This window comes from Myotis yumanensis, unplaced genomic scaffold, assembly GCF_028538775.1.
Source record: "Myotis yumanensis isolate MYYU_CA2020_CCGP unplaced genomic scaffold, mMyoYum1.0.hap1 SCAF_8, whole genome shotgun sequence".
In the NCBI taxonomy this organism is placed as follows: Eukaryota; Metazoa; Chordata; class Mammalia; order Chiroptera; family Vespertilionidae; genus Myotis; species Myotis yumanensis.
Genome location: NW_027223759.1, coordinates 45,375,870 through 45,396,246, shown reverse-complemented (window position 1 = coordinate 45,396,246; position 20,377 = coordinate 45,375,870). Strand labels below are relative to the sequence as shown.

The 20,377-nt window shown below is 41.8% G+C and overlaps 1 protein-coding gene across 5 annotated transcripts in view; it reads right to left on the bottom strand.

Moving 5' to 3' along the window:
• Window positions 1-1,886: 1,886 nt before the first annotated feature.
• The window catches only part of SLC25A12 (solute carrier family 25 member 12), a 167,860-nt gene continuing 149,369 nt past the window's right edge, over window positions 1,887-20,377 (bottom strand). For all 5 annotated transcript variants that reach the window (XM_070422756.1, XM_070422758.1, XM_070422757.1 and 2 more), the window contains 5 exons: window positions 9,464-9,604; window positions 7,055-7,193; window positions 3,966-4,124; window positions 3,742-3,832; window positions 1,887-2,506 (listed from right to left, as the gene is read on the bottom strand). In XM_070422756.1, coding sequence (XP_070278857.1) covers window positions 2,308-2,506; window positions 3,742-3,832; window positions 3,966-4,124; window positions 7,055-7,193; window positions 9,464-9,604 — 729 coding nt within the window. In that variant the 3' untranslated portion in view covers window positions 1,887-2,307. The remainder of the gene's footprint in view (window positions 2,507-3,741; window positions 3,833-3,965; window positions 4,125-7,054; window positions 7,194-9,463; window positions 9,605-20,377) is intronic.

The window sequence follows — 20,377 nt, the reverse complement described above, 5'->3', positions numbered from 1 at the left end:
CATCTTGTGAATTACCCATTCCAATGTTAAATATCTATCCTAATGAAATACTAGCACATGTACTCAAAATATGTGTACAAAGATGTTTACCAATTACAACAGCATTGCTTGCAATCATGAAAAAAAAGAATGTGAACAAGGGATAATTTATAAAAAGTATCATAACCTATACAATGCAATACTATGCAACTACTAAAAATTAAGATAAACTTTTGTGACCCAACATGAAAAGTTCATGAAGTAAACAAAAGCGAGCCATCAAACACATACATAGATTTAAAAACAATCCTGTTTGAAAGTTTAAATATGTATATGTGTGTGTGTGTGTGTGTGTGTGTGTGTATATATATATATATATATATATATATATATATATATATATATATGAAAAGAGCTACAAATGTATCCTCTAACCCAGTGGTTCTCAACCTTCCTAATGCCGCGACCCTTTAATACAGTTCCTCAGTGATTGAACATCGCCTCATGTTGTGGTGACCCCCAATTTCATTGTTACAAATTGAACATAATTAAAGCATAGTGATTAATCACAAAAACAATATGTAATTATATATGTGTTTTCTGATAGTCTTAGGTGACCCCTGTGAAAGGGTTGTTCGACCCCCAAAGGGGTCACGACCCACAGGTTGAGAACCGCTGCTCTAACCTGTTAGGAGTGATAACCTCTCGGGCAGGGAGTGGTAATGGGAGAAGCAGGGCCCAGAGGGCACTTTCTCATCTTACTCTAAATATGTATCTTGTATCATAGGAATCTTCTGTAAGAACATATCCACGGGCTACTTGCATATTTTTAACAGGTGGCAACAGCAAGACAACTGTATTGTTATTCATTCTATTCCAATAAGAACTGAAAACTTTGCTTTCAAAGCTAGTTCTTTTGTTCCTGCAGGGCCTGGAGAGCCTATGGCTGTGTTCAGGGCTGTCAGCCATCACTGATGAGCGCTATGGAGGATAGTAAGTGACTTGGTCCATCTCCAGGCTGGCCCCCTGAAAACATTTGCATACATTCTCATATCCCGGCTCACTGGCAATAGCAATAATGTTTTCCCAAAGCACTTTGCTGTAAGTAAGTAAGTAAATTCTGACACTACACATCAAGTCACAACCATACTGAAGTGTAGATGTGGCTGTCAAGATGCCTGTTGAGATCTAAATTAGTAATCACACCCTCGGTGAATGACTTCTGGAATAATCAGTTTGTATCTGGATTCATAAGGAAGAACCTGGCCCCACTGAATCATAAGACAGAGCTTTTCTCTTTCGTCTTCCCTCCCCTCATTCCACCATAGTCCTTTCTAAAACGAACTATTTCCTATAAAAATGTCAGAGAGGGAAACCTGATCATGAGTTATCTGGAATTAGTAGCAAATCAAAATAAAAGGCACTATCAGTATTATTTATGAAGGAAAATTCAACTACATGCAGACACATTTTGGTATTTTATTTTTGACTGGAATCATATCCATTTGAGGAAAATTGCCAAAGTAGCCTTTACTGTTTTGACAGCTAGGCCCTTGCTGTGCCAGAGGAAGGCAAAACTAAGCCAGTAGAGCTGGAGATGCCCTGTCTCCATGAACATAATGGCAGAGGGGCTGTCTAGGAAATGCCTCTGGATCGATGAACAGAGAAGGATGTATGCACACACTTAATACAATGGAAACGCATCAGCACCCGCCAGTCTTAGCCTGTCCTCTGGCATCCACTGACATGCATCTTTTCCAAAGGATCTCTTATCCAAAGGTGTCGGCACTTGGTCTTGTTATACCTCTCTATCAGCAAGTACCTTTTTCTTCCAGAATGGAAAACAAACTAGAAATTAAATACATCCAATATTGATGCTTCAGTTCCATCAGTCACCAATGAGAGAATGAATTTAATTGTAATATTTATTTTCGTGTGATTCTTAATAAAACACTTTCAAAACATTCTGTACATTTCAAGCCACTAGGAACTGCATACATTCTATAAATGTGATTTGTTGGGATGAGGTGCCAAGATGTCTCTGTACAAAGATGTACAATATGTACAGTCACTCACTATCAGTGCAAGCTGTGCAAAGCAGTCTAGAACACTAACTCATGCCAAAGCTTAAAAACATTTCAACACGTAAGACTAAAGCTTGAAACTGCATTGTATCTTTTCCTGGGCAAATGACTATAAACAAATACATGTATATGACATATAGACTCAGCTCAGTCAGCATCGTGCGGCTGCCTGGGTACATCACAGGGCTGCTCTCTAGGCCTCTCTCTTCAGGGAGCTACTTTGCCACACTCAGTGGTCGTCTCATCACTGAGCTGCTGCCACTGGCTTTGACTGAGCCACAGGGCCACTAGGAGATTTAAATTTGGGGAGATAAAGGCCAAACTTGTTTTCAATGCCAGCAAAAGTGGCTGTGGCGAGTCTGTATCCACCGATGTGATCGGGATTGGCAGGAGGAAGGTCTGCGATGCGTGACTTAGGTGTGGGTTCTGAGCCAGAGGGTTTGCTGTTGAGAGGACAAAGCTAATGGTTAGCATGCTCAGGACTGAGGATGGCACACAGCTGAACATTTCAGTCTGACTCACGTGCCACGAAAAAGAGTATTATTTATCCAACTATTTGCTTGTTATCTATGCTGCAGTAATCCCAATTTATAGGGGCTTTGAAAACAACACATTCACATATTTAATTTAGGAGACAAGGGGATCAATTTCAATGCTTATAAACTTATATAAATAGATCCACAGAAAATAGATCAGAAGAAAATACACTCAAATATAAAAACTTTCTGGGAAGTGGGACTATGAGTGATTTTCTTTTTTACTTTCCTAGTTTCCAAATTTTCTACACAATGCATAATCATAAAAAGTTTACATTTTTCCTTTGAGAATTTAAAACACTAACTTTTAAAACCATAAATGCATGAAAATTATTGCTAAAACTGTTTAAAATGATATAATTCTTAGTTTTACGGAATGTGAAAGCATAGAAAAGCCTGGAGTATAAGATTGATCTTCTTTGTACAAGTCCCTCTATTTGGTTTATGAGGCGAAGACTCAGATGCAGGATTGATCTTATGCTGAAAAGCTGATAATTGCTTGCTTTGGGTATAATCTTTCCCACCCAGCAAATTGAACAAGTTGCTGCTCTTCTCTCCAGCACAAGCTTCAAGTACTAAGCCTCAAGAGGCCCAATTTCTGGCCTGGATCTCACCAGTGATTATGTCCATAGGCATAACCTCTCTTCGAGCCTCTTCTGTTTAGTTTGCAATAAATTAGCTCTAAGAACATCCAAACCTATTTCAATAATAAATTATAGTGAACAGTGAAATCTCCGAGGTATGAGGGCTTAACTAAGTCTTTAAAAGAAAGGTTACAAAAGTGTTACTAATACAAATTTACATTACTTCTGGTGAAAAGGACATTACTAAACCTAAATAATAAGAACCTAAATCCATGAAGCTCATATTGCTTACACTAAAAAAAGGTACCTATTCACACATTTCAAGTGGCTGCCTCCCTAAACTTTCCCCAAGTAGCTGCTTAGTACTGTGTGTAATGTCACCCTGTCGAGATCTCACCTCCCTAATGCGGAGGCTTTTTGATTGAAGCCCACTGTTTGATTTACATGCACTGGTCCTCTAGGCTTCTCTGTCCTTTCAGTTCCAAAACTGTCTCTGCAGGCAAAGACCTATTTGTTTTGGGTGCTTTCTTTACAAAGGTGTCGAACAGTTGCACTTACAGGCCTCCAAAGTCAACGTAAAACCACCGCTGGAGAAGTTCATAGGTGACCAAGGTAACACCAAACTGGGGAGAGGACCGAAACACTCGGGCTGAAAGAGAGATGGGAGCGGGGCACTTAACACCAGACTGACTGGCAAAGACGACCTGTGGTAATGGGGGAGGCCCCCAACGCCAGCCGGCCTCTCCACACGGCCCGGCCTCTCCACACGGCCCAGCCCCTACCTGCCGTTCCTTTCCAAAAAGCTGAGGGCCCTTCTTCCTGGAGTATCTTCCTGAAACAGTCGATGACACCGCTGTATGTCGTCTGGCCAGCACGGGCAGCCACTTGCAGTCTTGTCTTGATGACATCAGCCGGGGTTACCAGAGAAGCGGCAGGCACACCTTTCAGGACAAAGACACATTTAATTAATCCAAAGCACCTTACGAGGGACAGAAATACTACTGTTAACATCGAACAATGCAATTAGCAACTTCAACTGCTCTCATAGCCTCTTAAATAGATGCCTGGGCATTAATGTAAAAGGGATATAAAAACCCAGTAATGGTGTCAGTGTGAACTCTCTTTTCTTTCTAAATTAGGAAAATATTCTGTACTATATGATCTCAAAGAACTGAGCGGGGGCGAGGGAGGAGGCAGCAATATTACTGAGATAATTCCCAAATGTTCCCCCTTAGGTTTCAATTACTACCTCCTTTTTTCTTAAATAAGATCAAGTGTTTTCACGTATAATAAGAAATGAGGATAATGTCAATTTAATGAGCTCCTAAATGTATCTGACATTAAACTAGGGTGGTGGTGTTTTGTTTTGATTTGTGTTTTTTTTGTTTGTTTGTTTGTTTTTTTTTTTGCCAATTCTTGTCACCTTAGCGTCTGAGGTGAATAGCAATACTCAGATCCCTGCCGTTTGAGGGGCTAATTTGAGAGTTGACTGTGACTTGCTCAGACATACTTATATGACAGAAGTCATTACAATGGGAGCAGAGGAGGCCCGGCAACTGGTTAAGGAACATTAGGGGACCTGATCATGCAAGGCTTCATCATGCATCCCCTGTGCCGAGCTTCCAGGGTCATGATGAGATTGACCAGCAGCAGGACACACACGATGGACTTCACAACCACACCTTTTCCTTATAAAACAAAACAGGGAACAAAGGAGCCAGGTGACCTTCCTCAGGGGGAGAGGCTCACAGCTTCCCTCCACAGGGCTCTGCTTCTTACGCAGCTGAAACTGGGTAACTGCCTGCCTTTGAAAGGTTCTGAATTCTGAAAATTCTCAGTGCCTGCCAGCAAAGCTTTATGGGTAAAAATTAGACAAATTCATCTCTCATTCTGAAAACTGACATCAATTGTCTGTGGGCGAGAAGTTGGTGCTGACAGTTCCATGGAGTGTTTACTTGGCTCCATCAGGCACTGGCCACAGGCCTGTCCACGATTACACTGCTCGCGGGCTCGTTTTGCTGCTGACTGGAGTGCACAGAGAGAAGACTTAAGGGGAAATTTGCTGGCCCCAATTAAAACTGGGAGACTTTGGAGAGCACCATGGGACTGGGTGAGCACTCAGGGCCGAGGCTGAGCAGGTAGCTTTACAGCCTCTCAAATGTGCATGCAACTGACTGAAGTTCCAAGTGCCAGAATACGGGGGACTTTCTGAACCCCAAATAAGGGCTCAAAGCTCCCTGGGTGAGTTTCTTTTTGTTGTTGCTAATCCTCACCTGAGGCTATTTTTCCATTTATTTTGAGAGAGTGGAAGGGAGGGAAACAAAAACATCGATTGGTTGCCTCTTGCACATGCCCCAAACAGGGCCACGGAAGCACCCTGCAATGGAGGTACGTGCCCTTGACCAAAATTGAACTCACAAACTCGCAACCCTTCAGTCCATAGGGCGATGCTCTATCCACAGAGCCACGCCAGCTAGGGCCATGGGAGCATTTCTTAATCATCACGTCATTCCCTGTCAAGGACGACAACATGGTGCACCCCAAGGGCTCCTGTCACATGCCACACTCGGACGTACTCAGGCGTGCTGGGATGTATAGCCAGGGCACCAGAGGAGAATGAACCTAGTGAGAGCCACAGGCAATGAGCTCAGGCAATCAGAGCTCCGCTGATCATTGGGGGACAGTTTGAGTTTGTGTTCACCCTTCATGCTCCTTTCTTTGACCTGCTGTAACAGAGAAAAAGCACGTGCCCTTTCCTTCCTGTCATTCCTGGTGCAGCGGGGAAGCTGGGTACTTCCCTTCTATCACAGTCAGCTCCTTCACAGCAAGAGGAAGCCTGGACCCATGAGATCACAAGGAAGCATCTTGGCACCTCCTGCGTTTTTTAGGCTCCTCTTTCAGATGAATCTCTTCTGTGTCCAATTTGGTATCTTAGACAAGGTAAAGGTTTTCATTTTTTCCATTGGCATTTATCATATTACTAGTGGCCCTGTGCACGGATTCGTGCACATTGAAAGGAAATTCATTAGAAGATTCCTGTGGTAATTCTGTTACTGCAAAAAATTACATGTCAAAATAGTATATATAATATAGTATTATAAAATAAAAAACACACGTGCGATTGGTGCCAGCAAGAGCTTTATATGTATCGCACATGCATAAGTCAACGTTTATTTTTAAATTGCCAGTGTGTGTCACATGTACCGGCCGGTCAGTTGGTCAGATGGTCAGATGGACAGCCAGTCGGTCACTTAGCCTTTTATATATCTAGATTACTATGCTGGCTTCATAGGGAAGACAAGGATGAACAGAACGAAACCTCTGCCCTCAAGGAGCTCCCAGTCTAGTACAGAGGGCAAAACTATACAAACCACCATTAATAAAAGACAGAAAGTATTAAGAGGAAGAGAAGAGATGCCAATCAAGGACAAGGTGGTTTGCTGGGGAAACATTGCTTACTCTGGTCTAAGGACGATGGCAGAAGAAACAGGAACAGCTTTATGATAAAAGCAATGGTTTGGTAAAGAACTTTTCCACCTTAACACTTAGCTTGGCTGCACCCAAAGTTTGAGGGGCACAGAAGGCCAAGAATAAGAAATATGTTAATGATGAAAGCCCAATTTAGATGGGCAGATCTAATTTGGCTCCAAGTTGCTAAGCTGCATTAAGCTGTTTATCCACATTATGCAAATGTAATTAACTCTCATCAGAATTACAGCACATCCCACAAAGGAGTAAAAGCAATCACATTTAAACTAAGTCAGATATGAACAATAACCCTTCCAGAAATAAAGGGGGAAAGCACACACAGATTCTGTGCTTCTTAAGGAGAATGGGGGGTGGTCTTCGGCTTAAAAAATAACTGTGTTACCTGCCATGGCTCCAGCTGCAAGGAGATTTGCACCTCCCACGCGTCCATTTTCATCAGCCAGTAGTAGTTTGCAATGAGCATAAACAGGAAAATAGATGGCAGAGAAGGGAATGTCTCGGAGGAAACATGCTTTGGCACCCTGTCACACAGTGAGGAAACAGAGCAAAACAGTTGTATAAACAGAGTGTGAATGTCCACAAGGTGACAAGCCTGAGGTGTCCCTCAGACAGCACTGGGACTGATGTGGAAGGGAGGTGGGGAGAACTGAACTGGGGTGACATAGAGAAGCATACATGACTCAAAGCCTGAGGAAGGCTGGTGGATTCTGGAGTCCTAGAGTTAGTTAACTGGACAATAACATCATTTTGACAACTAAGAATTTTTTGGCATTTCCAGTATAGATACAGTTTTTAAGGTTAATAAAAATTCAATTCTCAAACCTCCAGGGTTGTCCTGTTTGGCTTTGATGGGGTTGGAGGTAGAGGTGGCAGGGGGATAGACTTGGAGACATAATATTCATAGCTTGATTCCAAAGCAACCAGCAAAGGCAGTGCCAAAACTAATAAATTACCAATTCAATCCACATCAGCTAGAGCCCCTCCCTGAAAGCCAGGTAAGAAGCTATAGGCAGTGGCAGTGGGAAAGGAAGGGGGAAGAAACCACCAATGTTCCCTTTCCCCATGTCCTAAATAGCACAGGACTGGGGGGACCCAGACAAAATATTTTAGCAGGAAGTTTCCACGGGAGTAGAAAGCCACCAGGGACAGTCTGTTTTAGTGACTGAGGTCACACATGTTCTACGGCCCAGGGCTTTACCGAGCCAGGCGAACAGTCCAACTTTGGTACTTGTTTCCCTAATGGCTATTTTTAAAAATGTAATTTTATTGATTTCAGAGAGGAAAGGAGAGGGGGAGAGAGATAGAAACATCAATGATGAAAGAGAACCATTGATTGGCTGCTTCCTGCATGCTCCATACCAGGGGTTGAGCCTGCAACCCGGGCATGTGCCCTGACTGGGAAATTGAACCATGACATCCTGGTTCATTGGTTGACACTCAACCACTGAGCCACCGGCCAGGCCGTTAATGGTAATTTTTAAAAGACACCTAAATTGGCCCTGTTCAGTGTTGCTTAATGGTTAGAGTGTCCACCCACCCACTGAAGGATTGTAGGTTTGATTCCCGGTCAAGGGCACATACTTAGGTAGCAGGTTTGACCCCTGGGCATGTGCAGAGACAACCAATTGATGTATCTTTCTTTCTTCCTCTTTCTCTCTTTCTCTCTCTCTCTCTTTCTCTCCCCGCCTTCCCTCCCTTCCACTCTCTCTAAAAATCAACGGAAAAAATATCCTCAGGTGAGAATTAATAGCAACAGAAAAAGACACCTAAAATGTTTTAAAAAAATTTTTTTTAATTCTAGGGACTCTCTGAAGGATGATACAAAGAGAAATAATATTAATGAATTCAGTGTCAAAGGGAATTCCAAAAGGATAGGAATTGGGGGTAAAGGGACAGAATGTGTACAAAACTCAAGAGAGGCATCACTGCTTTACTGGTCTCCTAAGAGCCCTGTAGCTGTATGAGTCTAATCCACAGAATTTCTCATTTCTAATTTGCTGCTCCAGAAGCCAACTGACACGTTTTGGCAGTGATGGATCTATAAATACGTCAGATGCTGTGGAAACTCAGTTGTCTATAGTAGCTAAGTTTACGTATTCCCTCCCTTATACCAGGCAAAAGAATGAAATGAAATACTCTTCCTTGTTTAAGAAGAATAACAGCTTCTGCTCCATTACATCTGATCTGTAATAATGGGAATAAGTATACCTGCAGGGAAGGAATCTGTTGACTGGCATTTTGCTAAAGTACAATACACTCTATTTTTTTAATGGAATTCATTATTGACAAATCCCACCACTTAACTTCTTAAAGGCCCGAATCCTACCAAAGTCGACTACTGTTTCACTGTGGTCAAATTATTAAGACAAAGAGAAGCTCCTACTGGGAAGATAACAATAGAGATAACTCAGACTCAAAATAAACATAAGACCATCTTGAAGTCCTAAACCAGCCCAAAGACAACACCAAAGAAACTTTTCCCAAACCCATCATCCAATAAAAGGCTGTGAGCCTCAGCCAGCGGGTCTGCAGCCCGGCCTGCCAGCAGCTTCACAGGAGCCTGAGGGTGACACCAGGAGCCGTGCTTGTATGGCCCTCTGCCTCTGATGCACGTGTCCTGACTTCCCTTTTGTTTGATTTTCTACTCCAGGAGCTACCCTGCTGGACAAGACAGCTTTCCCATTTTTTTTTTGGCAGGGGGGGGAGGGGGGTCTGGTTTCCACTTTCTTTCACATTTCTATGGAGTCCATCACAACCTTTCTGTTGAGATAACCAGAGGGAAGCTACCCACCTTATACAAACCAAAAAGTCCCAGGTCGCGGAGCACGTTGAGGGCACTGACCCTGGGTCCTGTGGTGATCTCCCCAGCCACCTGCAGCCGAATCTTTACTATCTCCAGTGGGTTGGTAAAGATGACCTGAGAGCCGCCAGCCTGCAGGCAAGGGAGGAGAGAGAAGCAGATTTCAAAATCAGAGCCTGACTGGCAGTGTAACAAGAAAAAATCCAGAAAAGCCTCCAAGTTGTACCACTTTACGTCTCCCCCTTCACCAGGAAACAAGAGGACAGCACTTTGGCCAGTTCACAGGGATGGTCCCAAACTGCTCAAGCCAATCTATGGCTTGTTTGTACTTGAAATGTCAGGTGTTTCTCAGACCAGTCTTTCCAGGGTCAGCCCAGCTATAAATAAAATGGCAAAACTAATAAACTCATTTGAACCCAAAAGTGAAGCCAGATGTGGCAGTGGGGAGCTCCGATGAGAGGGAAAGAGATGCTTGGTGTCTTATGAACTGGAGCAAAAATTTGGATCTACAATAGTTTCTTTCCTCATCTCAGCAACCATTCACTTTCTTTAGCTCAGCCACCTGCCTCCACTTCCTTGGGTTGTAGAACAAGTAACACAACGTAGCCCCACAGAGGTGCCTTAGTGAAAGGGGAAGTCTCTTCTGGTTCAAATTCTAAAATGTATTATCCTGAGCAAATCTCTACACAGCAATGCCCACACAAAAGGAGAGAATTTAGTAAGGAAATTTCAATATTATTTCAACACAAAACCAGAAAAATTCTTCAAGGCAGAGCTGGGAAATGGAACACCCAATTCCCATGAGTACAACACAGGCGAATCAAAGCCACATCCACATCTCTAGTGCCTGGCAGAGATCTGAACTTGGATAATGAAAGAGTATTTGTATCTGAAATCCGTTAACTAGTAGAGGGGAAAAAAGGAATGTTTAACAAAACTGTTACCAACTCCTTTTCTTGTTTCTGTAAGAAAGAAAGAATGTATATGTACATGGATATATAAAAATGAATACACTTATAAAAACTTAAATACATATCTCTATTCATGAAGTGAAAAAAGTCTCATTTGCACAGCTTCATTTCACCTGTAGCTATTTACATTATATACTCATAACCACCTATATTACAAAAAGGCCAGTGGCCGTAACGCCCGGTCACCAGGAGATGCATGGAGCCCCTCTCACGGCCTCCCCCAAGGCCCACAGGCTCCAACTGCAGCAAGGCTGGCAGCCGGAGGGCAGGTGGGGTGGGCGTGGCAAGGCGGGCACAGCGAGGCGCACATGGATGGGCAGGGCACATGCAGGTGGGTAGGGCACGAGAACTGCAGGGCATGCGCAGGTGAGCAGGGCTGCGAGCGCAGCAAGGCATAAGCGGGTGGGTGGGGCTGCGCAATTTCACGCACTAAGCCTCTAGTATTTACATAATTATCTATAACTAGAGGCTCAATGCATGAAATACGTGCAAGGGGCTTGGCCCTCACAGCTGCAGCGGCTTGCCTCAGCCCTTGCAGGGCAAGCCGCAGTGGCTGCCTCGGCCCTCACAGCCCCAGCTTTGTCTGGAAGGTTGTCCGGAAGGACGTCCGGAAGGTCATTCAGCTATCTGGTCTAATTAGCATATGATGCTTTTATTATTATAAAGGCATAATATGCAAATCGACTGAATGACTGAACAGTAGAACACTGTCTGGATGACCTTCCAGACGACCACGCTATGACATGCACTGGCACCAGGTCAGCCAAGGCAGGTGGGATGCGATCCATTGCGAAGCCTCGTGATCGATCATCCTGCAGAGGGAGGCCCAGGCCACCGGGCTGGTGGCCACAGAGGGAGGTCCAGGCCAGCTGGCTGGTGGCGCTGTGGCAGGTATGCGGGGCCAGCCAACCATTGCCCCATAGAAGGAGGCGGCTGGTGGAGGGGAAGGGGGGGACAACACCACACAGATGGCAAGCAGGGGCAGTGGCGGGGGCGGGGCCAGCTGCTGGCAGGCAGGGGAAGGAAAGCCCAGATAGGCCCTGATTGCCGGCCAGGCCTAGGGACCCTACCAGAGGGGTCCCAGATGGCAAGAGGGCACTGAGGGACACCCTCCGCCCTCCCATGCACAAATTTTGTGCACTGGGCCTCTAGTATTATATAATCATAACTTCACTGCAATAGCATATCAAGTGTGAAACAGGAAATGTATGCCTCATTGGGACATTGTAAATCCATTCTATCTTCACTCACATTCATGTTCACTTTTCTAAATATCACAACCCTCCCAGACCTCCTTCCAAAGGGCACAAACAAGTTCCAGCCCATTCTCCTAACTGGCCTGAGCTATAAACCCCAACTACTCCAGTTCCAATCCTGACCCTTTACTCCCATAAACATCCACAACTGCCAACACTGACACTAGATTCTTTCCCCCTTCATGGGAAGCTTATTGTCCTGAATTCCCCAGGGCCCTAATCCCCTTTTTGCTGTCTCTCTCTGGGTTTTGTGCAACTTCCAACTCACACAATGCAGACCACTCGCACATAGGTCCCTGGGTGACTGACTGACCCAGTTTTACATGTTGATTTGCCTGTGTATCTTTTAATCTGTTGCACTACAGGCAGGAAGAAACATTGCAATGTTTCAATCTAAGCAAACAATACTTTCAAAAGGATTGCTGGGTGAAAAATTATGTTAACATGATAATCCAAATAATTGCTCCTGTAGCTAGTATTAAAGACCAAACCAATTGAAAAAGTTTGCTACTTCCTTGAAATCTCTTATTGAAATAATGGTTGCAAAGACTATCTTTGGGGAAATGTACTTTATGTTCTAAACTAAAGCAGATTAAAAAATAATAGAAACACAAATTTTTATTATAATCCCCAAAATTTGCCAGCACCAGACAATGTCGACTCCTGTTGCCACATGTGGATATTATGTTTAAGTAAATATAAAGCCCTTTTGTGGCTTTAATCATTAGTAAATTATCCCGCAGAGCAGTAGCACTCCAACCAGCATTCCCCACCCCAGTTTCCTCCTCCCCTTCTCTCACAGACCCTTTTTGGAATCAATTGCCAGTTTACTGAGATTTGCACTCCTTTAACAACTCTTCAAGTTTCTTTCAGAGTGTAACAGGCTTCTTACAAGAACAGTACAATTAACAGAAGGAAATGACTACATTTTAAAACAAACACATTAACTGTCGTATGCTTTGAAGACTTGTTACCCAGAACACATACTAAGAGCCAACAGTGCACTGGACAGAACCACAAAACGAAACTACAAGTGAGCAGGTAGCAAGGCACACATCCACAAGTGTTTTACACCTATGAAAGTTTTTTCTAATACACTTGAAGGAGAAAAACTGCTAACAATGCATAGTATGTATATGTATTAAAAGTTAATACACATTTTTAAAAACATTCTATAGTAGGCCTAGGAATATGTAGGCAAATATTACCCAGAAATACTGGATAATTTTAGAAAAAATAAAGATTGCAATTTGTCTTAAACTCTGAATATAACACTTAAAGGGAAACCTATATGGCAAATATGCACTCTCCTTTTTTAAACTCTGAGATTGATCACTATCTCATACATACTAAATTCAAGAGGGAGGAGGGGGAATAAAATCTTCAATTAACTCAATCACTCTGCTAAGAAATCTAGTAACAGAACTAGGATTATAATAATGTTATCACATCCTTAACTTAGTGTTTCCTCTCTGAGAAACAAATACAAGAAAATTATCATTTCTCCTCTATTTCAGACTCTATTGATTATAAATGATAGCATTCATTTAATAACAGCTTTTCACAGAAAAAAAAACAACACCACACTGCTTACAGCAAATATCAACACTGAATATACAAAATTTCAGAAGTGTGAAATTGTGAAATAAAAATATGGTAGCTTTTCAATGAAAAGAAGTACCAGTAATTTTATAAAGATGCTAATGTTTGCTATTTTGAAAGCAACAAAATTAAACAGAAAAAAAATGTAAACACCCAATAAGAGTTAAGTAGAAACAATTAAATGCTCTTAATCAAATAAAGAAATTGGGCAATATAATTGTGCCAATGACATAAACAGAACATAAAATATTAGGTATGCATTGATCACAAATATGTCAAAATTTACCGAAATTTGTTAAAATCAGAATGGCTTAGAGATGAAAACATTGGTTGCCTCCTGAAAAGAGAAATAGTAGCTGGGAGAAAGAATTTCCAAAGCACCACTGTACCTTTTAAATTCTGAATTAAATTAATGTATTAACTACCCCCAAACCAAACCAAATTAAAAAACCTCCCAGAAAATAAGAAACAGAACTGGTTTTAGAATCAGTGGCTTCTTTTAGAGACTAGGTCCTCTCTCATACATTCTTCCCTGTGGTAAATTTGGTAATTTATGTACTTTGAATGCTTTAAAAAACAAACAAACAGTTAATGCCAGTTATCTGTGGATCCAAAGCTTTAAAAAAACTTATCTGGCCGAAACTGGTTTGGCTCAGTGGATAGAGCATCGGCCTGCGGACTGAAGGGTCCCAGGTTCGATTCCAGTGAAGGGCATGTACCTGGGTTGCGGCACATCCCCAGTGGGAGATGTGCAGCAGGCAGCTGATCAATGTTTCTCTCTTGTCGATGTTTCTGACTCTGTCTCTCTCCCTTCCTCTCTGTGAAAAATCAATAAAAAATATTTTTTAAAAAAACTTATCTGTATCTTGGCAACCATGAGTAATGCTGTAATGAACAGAGGGGTGCATATACCTTTGCAAATAAATGTTTTTAAATTTTTCAGGTATACACCCGGAAGAGGAATTCTTAATTTTTTGAGGAACCTCCATACTGTTTTCCATAGTGGCTGTACCAATTTACATTCCCACCAGCAGTGAACGAGGGTCCCAATAAATTTTTTTTAGAAAGCTTATCTACCTCTGTATATATGATCAACAAAATCTAGTCAAATATAGCTAGTGATTTGAAATAGACACCAAGATATACAAAATTTCATATTAAAGCATCCTGAAAACACAGCCACATGTCTTAAATGAACACTGTTTAATTTGACATCTTGCCGCTTCTGGTACTGATGCCTATATAGATAACATACCAATCTGCACAGTACCTTTGGTGAGTTTTTTTCACTCACCAAATCACCAAATTAGCTTTTCATTCTCTAACTGCTAAATTTCCCTCTTCAAATTGTTGCTTATATTTTTGAGGAGAGGCAAGCCTTAATATTAAAACTGACTTAGATGTTTTTATTTTTCAGTATTAAGGTGTCATTTGTTTGTTTAAAACTGAAATACAAATGACACAATATAGGGAACAAATTCATTTTGAATGAAGGTTACCAATATACAACAGAAATGGAAAAATGGAAAAAATTCCATTTACTCTAGTGTCACTTTTTTTTTAAATGAGGAAATAAACCAACTAAAGCTGACAACAAAAGGAGGGAAAGAATGCAATATTGAGATGTCACCACACGTCTGATGTGCCTGAGGCCACGGGGCTGCACACAGGATTAGGCCTGTTCACCTTCCTGCCCTCACAATCCCACCCCAGGGCAGAGTCCACAAAGAGGCTGGCGACCTGGCCCTGCCGGTGCCAAGCCCCCTGTTCACTTCCTTCTTTGATCTGTTGTCTCCTATAGTCTGCAACTATTTCCCTCCAACCACAAAATGTCTGAACAATTCATTACAAAGCCTTCCCTTACAGAGACGGATAAAAATTTTAACTTCAATTTAAAGCCACCCCAGCTCCTTGAACAGATGTACAAAATATGTGCACTTAAAATAACCAGATTCAACAATAAAGTAAAATTAAAATAACCAGAAAATGAATAAAAGTCATAGAATCAGCTGTCACTAGGACTGCCAAAGAGGAATAGGAACCAACAGTGACTGTATCACACACCATCAACCATAAACATTCTCAGACTTTAATAAAGCAGTGGGAAATGCTATGGTTCTAAAGTAGTTTGGGATAATGATAGTTTAAAGGGAATAAACTGCAATTTGCTCATTGCCGAGTGATGATACATGCCAGGGTATTAGGATATGAGTAGATAAAACTACACGTACTCCTCTAACTAGGGTAAAGGAAGCATTAAAATTCCTATGTACCTATCACAAGACATTTGACATAAATGGACTTTCAACTTGTGTGCATACCTATGTGTGTTCAGATAAGTATTCAAGCATATAGCTGGGACCACATGGATTCCTGGGATGGGAGCTGGAGAAACTATTTCCAAACAACTCTTTAGAGATGTGATAGCTCAGCTTGCTGAGGAGCACGCAGCATAGCAGGCTGGCCAGCTGTAAATCTTGGCTCCCAGGGTTAGTAAAAGCTCCAAGTGGACTTCTTGCTGCACCCAACATGGGGTTGTGTGTTGGGTGGAATGAAAGGAAGAAGCAATATAGAGTGGAAAGAGTCCAGGTTTGCAAGACTGTTGACCTATATTGCCATTAATTTGGTAACCTTGGATAGGTCATAACCTTTCCACTTCTTGGTTTCTTTCTTTCTTTTTTTTTTAAAATATATTTTTTATTGATTTTTTACAGAGAGGAAGGGAGAGAGATAGAGAGTTAGAAACATCGATGAGAGAGAAACATCGACCAGCTGCCTCCTGCACATCTCCTACTGGGGATGTGCCCGCAACCCAGGTACATGCCCTTGACCGGAATCGAACCCGGGACCCTTCAGTCCGCAGGCCGACGCTCTATCCACTGAGCCAAACCGGTTTTGGCGACTTCTTGGTTTCTTAATATGACAACAGAGGTCCTAACAACTGCCCTTCTCCCTAACAGAGCTGTTGTGCGCTAATTTGAGAGCACTATGCAAATTAAAAGCAAGGCACTAGGGGAAGGGGTAAGTTCTTCAGGAAGCTAAGTTCACACAGGCTAAGGAAACACCTGCAGTGTGATGGATTTACACTAGCCCTTTGCTGAGCAATAAATACATTTGGAGTTTTGTGACTTCTATCCATTCAGAAGTATACATTCTCTAAAGAGGTAATGGGACCAGTCAGGTAAGTGTTCTAGTTAGAATTAAACATTAAAACAGATACCAGAGAGATATTTAGAAAAAAATATATAGGTCAGTCCATTTAGACTTTCAAACTTTCTGCTCTGTTGACCTGAAAAGCTATTACATTTTTTCCCACTTAAGTGAACAGATGTATCTAAACTCTACAGACACCATTAAGGTAATTAAGAGTCAGGTCATAGCCTGGGGAGAATATTGATAGCATCTATATTTACAAAGTACTGTCTCTATGATGTATTAAAGAACTACAAATCAACAATAAAAAATAAGAATAACGGAGAATCGAAGATGGCGGCATAGGTAAACACCGGAGACTGCCGCCGTGGACAACCACTTCAAAAATACAACTAAAAGTCGGAGCGGACATCAACCAGAACCACGGGAAGGCTGGCTGAGGAGAGTCTCTTCAACTAGAAGCAAAAACAACAGCATTCCGACGCTCAGCGGAGGCGCAGTGTGGAAAATTTAAAGGTACGGCGGTGCGGTGGTGAGGGTGCGCGCGCAGAGCGGGCTGGCGGCTGAGGGCGAGATTGTCGTTTTCAATCAGGAGCGAGTCTCAGACTCTGGGCTACAGATCCGGGCGAGTCTCTGGGGACCCGGACTCGGACGGGAGAAGCGGGACTGTCTGGCTACGGCCCCTCCGAGGTTTGCAGCGATTGCTGGGACAGAGAGGCAGAGCCCCTGGGGACGGACTGAGAGTGGCCATAGCTGCTCCCTCCCCGCCGCCCTGTTGAGCCCGCCCCGCCCAAACCCTGCGCACAGCCATTTGCCGATCGCCTCAGGCAAGGGCTGGACTAGCGCCTCCCCTGAGGACTGAAGTTTTCTCACAGCTGATTTCCACCGCCAGTCGGCCTGGTGGTCAAATCCCTCTAGTGTTAACTACAACAATTAAGGCTTGGCTAGAACAAGACTGCGCACAGAGACCACAAAGGGGTGCACCAAGAAAGCATAAAAGATGCGGAGACAAAAAAACATGACAGAAATGGAGGATATGGAGCTAAGAATCGCAATTTTGAGGGCTTGCCATAAATTTGTGCAGAGCCTCACGAAAACTAATGAGACCCTCGATGCTACGATAAAGAAATTAGAAAGTAAGCATACACGGACTGAAATAAAGAATATTATACCCAATAGCAGACCAGAGGAGCACAAGAATCAAACCAAAGATTCGACAAAAAACACCCAATTGGAAAAGCAAAATGAAAAAAGAATCCGAAAGTGTGAAGATAGTGTAAGGAGCCTCTGGGACAGCTTTAAGCGGACTAATATCAGAGTCATTGGAGTGCCAGAAGATGAGAGACAGCAAGATATTGAAAACCTATTTCAAGAAATAATGGCAGAAAACTTCCCCCACCTGGAGAAAGAAATGGACTTACAGGTCCAAGAAGCGAAGAGAACCCCAAACAAAAGGAATCCAAAGAGGACCACACCAAGACACATCATCATTAAAATGCCAAGAGCAAAAGACAAAGAGAAAATCTTAAAAGCAGCAAGAGAAAGAGGCTCAATTACCTACAAGGGAATACCCATACGACTGTCAGCTGATTTCTCAACAGAAACTTTGCAGGCCAGAAGGGAATGGCAAGAAATATTCAAAGTGATGAATACCAAGAACCTACAACCAAGATTACTTTATCCAGCAAAGCTATCATTCAGAACTGAAGGTCAGATAAAGAGCTTCACAGATAAGGAAAAGCTAAAGGAGTTCATCACCGCCAAACCAGTATTATATGAAATGCTGAAAGGTATCCTTTAAGAAGAGGAAGAAGAAGAAAAAGGTAAAGATACAAATTATGAACAACAAATATGCATCTATCAACAAATGAATCTAAGAATCAAGTGAATAAATAACCTGATGTACAGAATGAACTGGTGACTATAATGAATCAGGGACATAGAAAGGGAATGGACTGACTATTCTTGGGGGAAAAGGGGTGTGGGAGATGCGGGAAGTGACTGGACAAAAATCATGCACCTATGGATGAACTCAGTGGGTGGGGAGTGAGGGTGGAGGGTGGGGTGGGAGCTGGAAGGAGGGGAGTTATGGGGGGAAAAAAGAGGAACAAATGTAATAATCTGAACAATAAAGATTTAAAAAAAAAATTAAAAAAAAAAAAGTTAAAATGGGCAATCTCTTGGTTTTGATAATATACTATAATTATGTAAGATGTTGTCGTTCGGGTGAATAAAGGGTACACAGGAGCTCTGTACTATTTTAGTTGGCAACTTTTTGTGAATCTATAAGTATTTCAAAATAAATAGCTAAGAAAAAGAAGAATAAAGGAAAAGTGTGCATACAAAAAAAAAAAAAATAAGAATAACAATGAAAAATAGGCAGAAGACCTGAACAGATACTTCACAAAAAAAGATATATGAATAGCCAATAAGCACATGAAAGGATGCTTAATATCTTTAGGCTTTAGGGAAATGCAAATTAACACCACAATAAGATATCATTTCCCACCAATTAGAATGACTAAAATTAAAAAAAAAAACAACAACTAAGAACATGAAACATTGGTAACTTCGGTGAGGATATGGAATAACTGAATACTCTACACTACTGATGAGACTATAAAATGGTCCACCCACTTCAAAAAACCAACTGGCAGTTTCTTTCAAATTGAAAATACATCTACTTTATTACACTCTTAGATATTCATCCATGCAAAATGAAAGCATATGACTTGAAAATACTGTTAAGCAAAATTCGGTCAACAATGAAAGAACACATTTTGTACGATTCCATGTATATGAAATCTGAGAAGAAACAGAACTGGTGGCAGAAATCCGAACAGTGGTACCTGGGGGAGGGGAGGAGTGATTGACTGGGAAAAGGCATGAATGAATCTTCTGGTGTAAAATGTTCTTTATCTTGTCTTGGGTGGTGATTCCATGGGTGTATACAATTGTTAAAACTCATTGAGAAGACTGACATCTAAGATCTGTTCATTTTGGTACATTAATTGTACCTAAATTAATATATATGTATATATATTCAGGTATGTTAAATTTTTATTATATATACTAGAGGCCCAGTGAACGAATTCGTGCATGAGTGGGTTCTCGCTGGCCTGCCCCGATTGGGGCTGATTGGGCCAGGCTGGCCGGGGGGAGGGGCCACAGGCAGTTGGCAGGCGGGCCCCACCCCCTGGTCGAACTCCCATTTGAACTCCCGGTTGAGGGGACAATTTGCATATTAGCCTTTTATTATATAGGATACCCATATAATAAAAAGGGAAGAAAAAAAAGCTGGTACAAAGTTGAATAGGTTCATCTAGGTTTATTTTGATACATGGACAAGGCCCTGATTTAATTCCCCAAGAGAGCATTATAGAATAAAAAGAGTTGGTCTTAAAATAAAAATATTTGGACTCACATGAAACCTGTAGCATATATTAACTGTGTGATGGGGTGAGAGAATTAGCCTTTCTGAGCCGCTGTTCTCCATCTACCTATTTCATATCAGTGACAATAGTGCATTTTAAAGAACTTAAAAAATTCTAACTTGACATTAAAATATTATTCTTGCCCACAACAGATATAATAAAAACTCAATTATATTTGTGTGATATGGACATGTAATATGTGTGAATATGTATGTCTTTATACATATAGAGAGAGACTTCTAATAGAAAAATAAAAACAGCCTGGTAAGAATGGCTTACCAATGAGAAAAAAATTATTTGAAACTTGTTAGTACATACATACTGAACAAACAACATCCATAACAGGTATTTACTCAGTAACTGCACATGCACACCTGCACACACACACACACACACACACACACACACTCTTACCCATCCCCACCTAAAGAAAGGTCAAGCAATTACTAAACCTAAAGTGCAATTTATAGACTACAAAAAAAACCTTTT